Source organism: Phragmites australis, chromosome 1, assembly GCF_958298935.1.
Source record: "Phragmites australis chromosome 1, lpPhrAust1.1, whole genome shotgun sequence".
NCBI lineage: Eukaryota > Viridiplantae > Streptophyta > Magnoliopsida > Poales > Poaceae > Phragmites > Phragmites australis.
Genome location: NC_084921.1, coordinates 20515392 through 20523124, shown reverse-complemented (window position 1 = coordinate 20523124; position 7733 = coordinate 20515392). Strand labels below are relative to the sequence as shown.

The 7733-nt window shown below is 47.9% G+C and overlaps 1 protein-coding gene across 1 annotated transcript; it reads right to left on the bottom strand.

The window, feature by feature from the left end:
* Positions 1-5966: 5966 nt before the first annotated feature.
* LOC133883373 (uncharacterized) lies at positions 5967-6737 on the bottom strand. The gene has a single exon (XM_062322692.1). The coding sequence runs from the start codon at positions 6735-6737 to the stop codon at positions 5967-5969; it is 771 nt and encodes a 256-aa protein (XP_062178676.1).
* Positions 6738-7733: the final 996 nt, after the last annotated feature.

The window sequence follows — 7733 nt, the reverse complement described above, 5'->3', positions numbered from 1 at the left end:
TCGCCACATGCCCAACTTCTCTACATGCAGGAACAAACACCACATATGGTATCATTTTTCTAGATTAGATGGTACAACAAGTATAGATTAGATGGTAAACTAATGTTGTGTAGCGAAGAGATGCATGCATCTTCTTGCAACCAGTGCCTTCTCAAAAATAATCCTATGAGACTCGATATCACATATTTGAGGGCTATATCCAATTCATGGTGTAACTGATAATACAAGTGATGAATGAATTAGTAGAAATCATGGTGAGAAAAATAATAGAGGAATGGAAGCCACGTGTCAAATCGTGAACTGGATCCTGCCCTCAAATATACGAGAGGTCATATGTCATAGGATTAATTTACTTGCCATCGCACCCGTCTCTCGGTCCTGAAAGTAGGAAGCTTCTTAGTACTTACTTTCCTTAGTGAGTTCCTAGTTGAGTGAAATCTTTTAAGTTTTGGTAAACAAATTTTATATTTGGATCCTAATGTGGAATTATTAAAATGGATCCTCTAGGTCAGAAAATAGATCCTTTAGGTCGGCATCAAGGTATGTGGTATTAGTTGTGTGTATCTTAGATATACAGAGGTCGGGAGTGTTCTCACAACTCGATGTATTTGACTGAGTTCAATAAAAACTTTCTTTATCGAGTGCGTAGCACTTATGTAAAAAAAGATTCAACGAAAAATCAATCACCACTAAATTAAGGAGACTGCACTTTGCCAAGTCTTCGTATGGATTCGAGAGCCGAATGCTTTCTTTCCCAGCGTTCAGCCATTCAGTCACTCATCGTCGCCACTTCTCTACATGCAGAAACAAACACCACATATGGTATCATTTTTCTTTCTGAATTGTACAAATACAAAGGCACTCAACAAGTCTAGATTACACTGATAAGGCCTAAATTACTCCTACGAAAAACAACTTGAAAGACTGGAGATGGTTGGAGAATCACACTACACTTGATTCATTGATGCACGTAGGCATATATAGTACAAGGTGATGTACACGGTTGTAACAATCAAAAAGATCAGGGAGAGATCTATTCTATGCTAAACTAGGTGGCTAGCTAGATATGCAGGATAAGCACAAGTTCATGTACGCCATATACAACTATATTCCAACAGTCCCTCACAGTGTCAACTGGGAGCAGAGTGGACATTGAGACTAGACCAGAAATCCGTGAAGATGACAATTGGCAACCCTTTGGTGAAGATGGCGGCGTACTAGAGCGTCATCAGGATGTGAAGAACGTGGACGTCACCAAGAGCGACACACTCGCGAACAAATTAAAGTGCAAGTCAATCTCCACGTGTTTGCTTCTTTGATGCTAAACCGGGTTGGTGGAGAGATACACGGCACTGATGTTGTCGCAGTAGACGATGGTGGCCTTTCGGAGTGGGTGATGGAGTTTGCTGAGTAATTAGCATAGCCAGCATGCCTCAGCCACCCCATTAGCAACACCACGATATTCCACTTCAGCACTGGAGCAGGAGACGATGTGTTGCCATTTGGATGACCATGAGATGAGGTTGTCACCGAGGAAGACACAATAGCCTGAGGTGGAACGTCGAGTGTTAGGGCAACTAGCCCAGTCGGCGTCATTGTATACAATAAGATCACTGGCAGAGCCACAGGTCAGCTTGAGACCATGGCCAATGGTGCATTTGATGTACCTCAGTATGCGCTTCAGCAGCAAGAAGTGTTGCCTCCTGAGGATCATGCATGTGGAGACAAAATTGCTGAATGGCATGAGCGATGTCGGGGCGGGAGAAAGTGAGATACTAGAGCACGCTGGCGAGACTTCTATAGAGAGTTAGGTCACTGACGGGGTCACCTGCATCAGTAGGGAGCTTGGGCTGAGCTTCGATGGGTGTAGCGCACGGATTGCACTGCGACATGTTAGCACGTTGCAGAATTTCAATAGCATACTTCTCTTGCAAGAGAAAAATGCCGCTGGATGTGCGACGAGTAGAGATGCCGAGGAAGTAGTGTACCGAGCCCAAGTCTGTCATGGTGAACTCACGACGCAGTGAGGAGTTGACCTGGTGCAGAAGGGCCATGCTGGAGGCCTAGTAGGATGTCGTCCACATACAAAAGTAGATATGCCATCTCGTTGCTGTTGGAGTAGACGAACAAGGACGGGTTAGACTTGGAGATGTGAAAATTGATGGATAGAATGAAGGTCTGGAACCGACTGTACCAGGTGTGCAGAGCCTATTTGAGCTCGTATAAGGACTTGTTGAGGCAGCAAACATGCTGGGGACGAGTCAGATCGACGAAGCTGGCAGGTTGTTGGCAGTAGATGGTATCATCAAGAGTGCCATGCAAGAAGGCATTTTTGACGTCCAACTGATGCACCAGCCAATTGTTGTAGACAGCAACCGAGAGAATGACTCGGATGGTCGCTGGCTTGACAACAAGGCTTAAGTTTTGTCGTAGTTGAGACTCGATTGCTGCGAGAAGCCACGCAAGACCCATCGGGCCTTGTACAGAGCCAGTTGGGATCATTGAGTGCGTTGTGGTACGTTTTGGGCAGTGGAGAGAGACCTTTGGTTGTATACACCTGGAGATCAAAGATGGGTTTCGGAACTCGAAGACCGTCTTTGCCCCATGTTGCCATTAGGTGGGCATTTGTCGTTGGCAGCACAAGAATGACATGGGCGGTCAAGGAGCTAGGAGCTGGAGGTGGTGCAGAATGAGCCACTTCTGGCTCGTGTGCGGCAGGTACAGCGGGCGCAAAGTGACCGGCAGGTGCGATTGCTAGAATGACATGCTCCGCTCTGGAGAAAGCCTCGGGAGGCCCAGGCACTGTCGTGGAAGGGCCAGACGTGAACGGAGAGAGCCCAGCTGTAGGTTTGGATCGAGCGGCAGGATCGAAAGTTGGTAGGTTCGAGTCCGTGCGGGAGGGCGCGACAGCACCAGGTGTCGTTGCCGGCAGGTGCAGTTGTCACAAATGTGTCGACTCTACATGAAGGAGTGGTCGATGATTGCGCGGAGGGCATGAGCGGCACCAAAGTGGTGGGGAGTTCATCATTTGCATCCAAAAATGAGTACGTAGAGGGTGTAGGGGTGGATTTTGAGGCATAGGGAAAGGTGAGTTCTTCGAACATGATGTGTCTCGAAATAACAATGTGATTGGTGGATAAATCCAAGCATCGATAGCCCTTATGATTAGCCAGATACCCAAGAAAAATGCACTCAAGCTCGTGTGGGATGGTGGCGGATAGATTGTGATAACATCGGTACCCAAAAAGCTGGAGATGACTATATGTAGGAGGAGTGCCGAAAAGGGCATGATGGGGTGTGGAGTGGTTGAGGGTTTATGTTGGGTGTCTGTTGAGAAGGTATGTGGCTGTGTGTAGAGATTCCACCCAAAATGATGGAGAAAGTGATGCTTGGAACAGCAAGGAGCGCATGATGTTATTTGTAGTCCGAATGACGGTTCGGCTTTACCGTTTTGTTGAAAGGTGTGAGGGCACGAGAGGCGAAGTTGAATGCTAAGAGAAAGAAGGAAGGAGCATGCTGCATTGTTAGGCATGCTAATAGGTCAGGTTCAAATAGACTTTTTGAGTTAGGTTGACAGTTAAGTTTGCTTTGGATGGGTGGGAGTGGGTTTGCATACCTATCAGGTTGGGTTGGGTTGGGTTTGCAGGGAAAGCGGGTTAGGTAGGGTTGGAATGGGTTCTGTCTTTGCGGGTTCGTATGGGTTCAACCCATGGGTCCCATATGGGTCGTCGCCCCATCCTCACACAATCGTAAGAGTCGACAAACTAGCTCTAGAAGCGGCGGCACTGCGAAGGCCGAGCAGATTGGGGCATAGCGATGCCGTCGGGGTCTTCTCTGGTCAATAGAAAACCACGAGCCAATAGAAAACTGCATATTCGCTCAAATACACAAACTCTTCATCGTGTGACGCGTCTTGTACTCACAGTCATTCATAAGAACAATTTTCATCAAACATCACTAAACAAGTATGCTAAATTTGGGAACAGATAAGGGGAACAATGCTTAATGAAAAAGTATAAATAAAAATATAAAGGTACATCAAAAAAGGTAAGAAAGCAATGTTCATATTTGTTGATACGAATAGAATGTCAAGGATCAAAACTCAGAGCGCTATTAGTACCCTTGCCACATAGCAAAAAGATCCGCGACAAATTGGACGTAACACTGTGGTGCCCCTCCATATAGTAAGAAAGATTTGGATCTCATTTCTCGTAGCAAAGCAAAAATCTTGCAGCACAGAACTCAAATTACAAGTTGGGACAAACCACCCATCAAGCTATGGCTCCCTTACCAAGAATAAGAAGAAATGAATCCAGGTCCGGATGGATCTTGACTCCACGCTGATACAGTTGAAGACTTCAAGGGGAAGGGAAAGAGGAGGAGGACTGCAAGAGAGGAAAGTGGAGTGCCTCGCTTGAATGGAAGGAGGTCGCGACCAGCACTCGCGTGTATTTGACGAAGATGATTTTCTTGGATGTGGTGTGAGAATTTCTTTAGGACAAACAGGCCAGCAAGCTCGGGAGGAAGTGGCGTCGCTTCAGCGAGGGGGAGACGAGGAGGGTGAGGCACCACATAGAAGTGGCCGCTGCTGCCCGCCATCATAGAAGCCGAGTGCCCAAGAAGCCGCCCCCTAGGTTTGCTGTGGTAGGACTCTGGAGTCAGGACTCAGGAGACCCCTTATCCTTAGCTGTCGACCTGCAGCAGTGCCACACTCGCATTGGGCCGTGGCCTGTGGGTTTGGTAGTTCCTCAGCCATGGGTTGGAGAATGGGTTGGGGAATTGGTTGAACCCATTTCAAAGATTTGGTTGGGTTGGGTTGGGTGAGAAAAATTGGTGGGTTGGGTTGGGTTGGTCTATGATAGCTGTTCTTTGGGGTAGGTAGGGTTGGATTTCTTGGGCTGTGTTGTGTGGGTGGAGTTGGGTTTGGGTTGGGTTAGTGCCCATTAGCAGGCATAGGCATTATTGTTGAACTCTCAGTCATTGTCGCATTGGATGTTCTGTATGTGAGAATGAAACTAAGTTGTCACATAAGCATTGAATTTTTTCAAAGTGAGAAAAGTGTCTAACTTAAGTTTGAGAAGAGAAGTCCACAAATAATGAGTAAAATCAACAAGGCAAGCCAAATAATACTTAAAGCCATACATGCTAGTGACAGGAGAGGTCCATAAATCACAATGAATCAATTCAAAGGGCTTGCTAGTTTGTGACAAAGACTTTGAAAAAGGGAGATGAACATGACATCTCAGCTGACACGCATGGCACAAAGGCGTGGCAGGTTTATTTGTGCCTAAAGCAATGGCATCTGAAGAATGTAAACGAGAAAAAAGCTTGGTCGCCGAGGTGGCTTAGACGTTGATGCTGATGTGAGCGCCGATGAGAATGAGTAGAGGCTACTGAAGCTATTGCACCAATGAATCACGGCCTTGGTTCGGAGATCCTTCACAGATAGACCAAAGGGGTCAAATTCCACAGAACAAGAATTATCGATGGTGAATTTACAAACAGAGATTAGATTGGTGATAAGTTTGGGAGAAACTAAGACATTAGAGAGCAATAGTTATCGTGATGAAGTAGGAAAAACAGTATTGTCGGTAGTGGTAATGGGAAGAGTGGAACCGTTACCGACAACAATTTTTGAAACGAGAGGAGAGGGTGTTGAGATTGGTGGGGAGAGGGTACCGGGGTCGACGGTGAGATGCAAAGATGCGCCCTAATCCATGTACCACATGGCGTTGCCAGGAGGCTGCAGGGACATGGCGTTCATGGCTTGCACCAATTGTGCCTAGTCCCAGGATGGCTGAGGCGCCTGTCCCATAGCAGACGACAACTGCATGGTTGCCTCGACAGAGACTAGGCCCTATGGTGTCAATGCGAAGAAGACCTGGGTCGGTCCAGCAGGTCATGATCCAAGGATACTAGGCCCAGCTAAGGGAGCGGGCCACATCTGGAAGGAACCAGCTCATGGGTTAGGCCACTGGATGGTTGTAGCAGCCGGGACGCCAGACGACCATCGCTGCCCTGGGTGCTAGTGCCACCAAAGGAGTGTCGTCCACCGCCGTTGCCGCCACGGTGATTCCTTTGCCCTTACCCTTTTGGCGATGGGTGTTGGTGGAGCCGCCAGAAGAACTGCTCGTGAAGGACGACTTGGAGGACACCTGTGCACTAGAGCCGGAGTTGGTGGTGACAAGGGCTGTGGAGGTGTTCGAGCGAGCGATCTTGAGATCAGCCTCCTCAAGCAGCAGCATGGAGTGTGACTCCAGGAAGGAGGAGAAAGGTGTCTTGGTCTTGATGATGGTGGCGATGTTGCGGAAGGGGTCATTGAGGCCACGCAGGAGGGTGAGGACGAGAGTGTCCGGAGGGACTGGCTGGTCGATGTTGGCGAGAGCATCAGCGTAGGTCATAAACTTTTGGGAATAGGTGAGGATGGAGAGGTCACCTTGTGCCAAGCTGTGGAATTCGACTTCAAGGGACAAAGCGTGCGACACCTTGTTGTCCCGAAAGAGGCCCTCGATCTCGTGCCAGATGGCGTAGGTGGCCGCATCGGGCTTGAGGACGATGGCCATGATCTCCTCAGAGACAGTGGCATAGAGGAGGGAGAGCACGGCATAGTCGACTGTCTGCCAGGCCACGTCAGGAGGGTTAGGTGCTATTGTGTCATCGATGTGGCGCGAGGCACCGAACTTGCCGACAAGCGCGAGGAAGAGTTCACGCCAGCGGGTGTAGTTCGGCGGATGCATCTCTAGAGAGAAGGGAATGTGCGCTTGCACATTAATGGTGGAGAGAGCGGAAGCAGGATTGACAGGTTGAGGTCGGCAACGATGGCTACGATGAGTGTCGCGGTGGGATCGTGGGCATCGTCGGCCATGGAGCTGTGCTGGATGGTGGGCACGGGAACTTGCACACCAGAGGCACAGGAGATGGGAAAGGATCGATAGTTTGTTAGGGTGAGATGGTTGAAGAATCACACTGCACTTGATTCATTGATGCATGTAGGCATATATAGTACAAGGTGATGTACACGGTTGTAACAACCCAAAAGATCAGGGAGAGATCTAGGGGCTGTTAGGCGGATCCATATACTAGATTTTTTTTTCGAGCGGGTCATATCTAGCTCCAAAAACTTCAGGATCTGAAACTGCGAGTGGATTGAGGGTATTTAATTGAGTTATCTGGTTTTTATTTTGAATAAAAAATAAATATTTAAATCACTTTATTTTATTATACAAACTCCATATTCAATATAGATATCGGATCTGAAGTTGTGCCAAATAAAATCCTAATCTATGCTAAGCTAGATGGTTAACTAGATATACAGGATAAGCACAAACGCATGTATGAAATTGAGGATCAAGTCTGATATGTACTTTCACTCCTCTATGAGCAGTGCACCGTAAAATTCCTCTTTAACATTTATTTTGCTTAGTAGTGAAGTAATGCTGTAGTACATCGTTGTCGTTGCTTCTGGGGCTAGTCAATCGCTTTAGGACTTGGGCCCCACCACAATCACTGATCAAAGGAGCCTAGGCCAAGCACCATCGTACGGACTCCCCGACGGACATGAACCATCGTGCGCTCACTCTCTTCGTGACCACATGGCCTCCTCCTCTACATAAACAGACCCCAGCAAGCTCTTCCCTCTCGCCAATAACACTTATCCCAGTGACTGAGTCGTCCTTCTTCTTCCTAAACCGTGTTGCAGGCAAAGCTGGCTGAGCTCCATCAGAAGCTAGCCA

What these genes read in the sequence shown, in the direction of transcription:
- LOC133883373 (XM_062322692.1), bottom strand. Translation starts at nt 6,737, where the DNA reads ATGCATCCGCCGAACTACACCCGCTGGCGTGAACTCTTCCTCGCGCTT.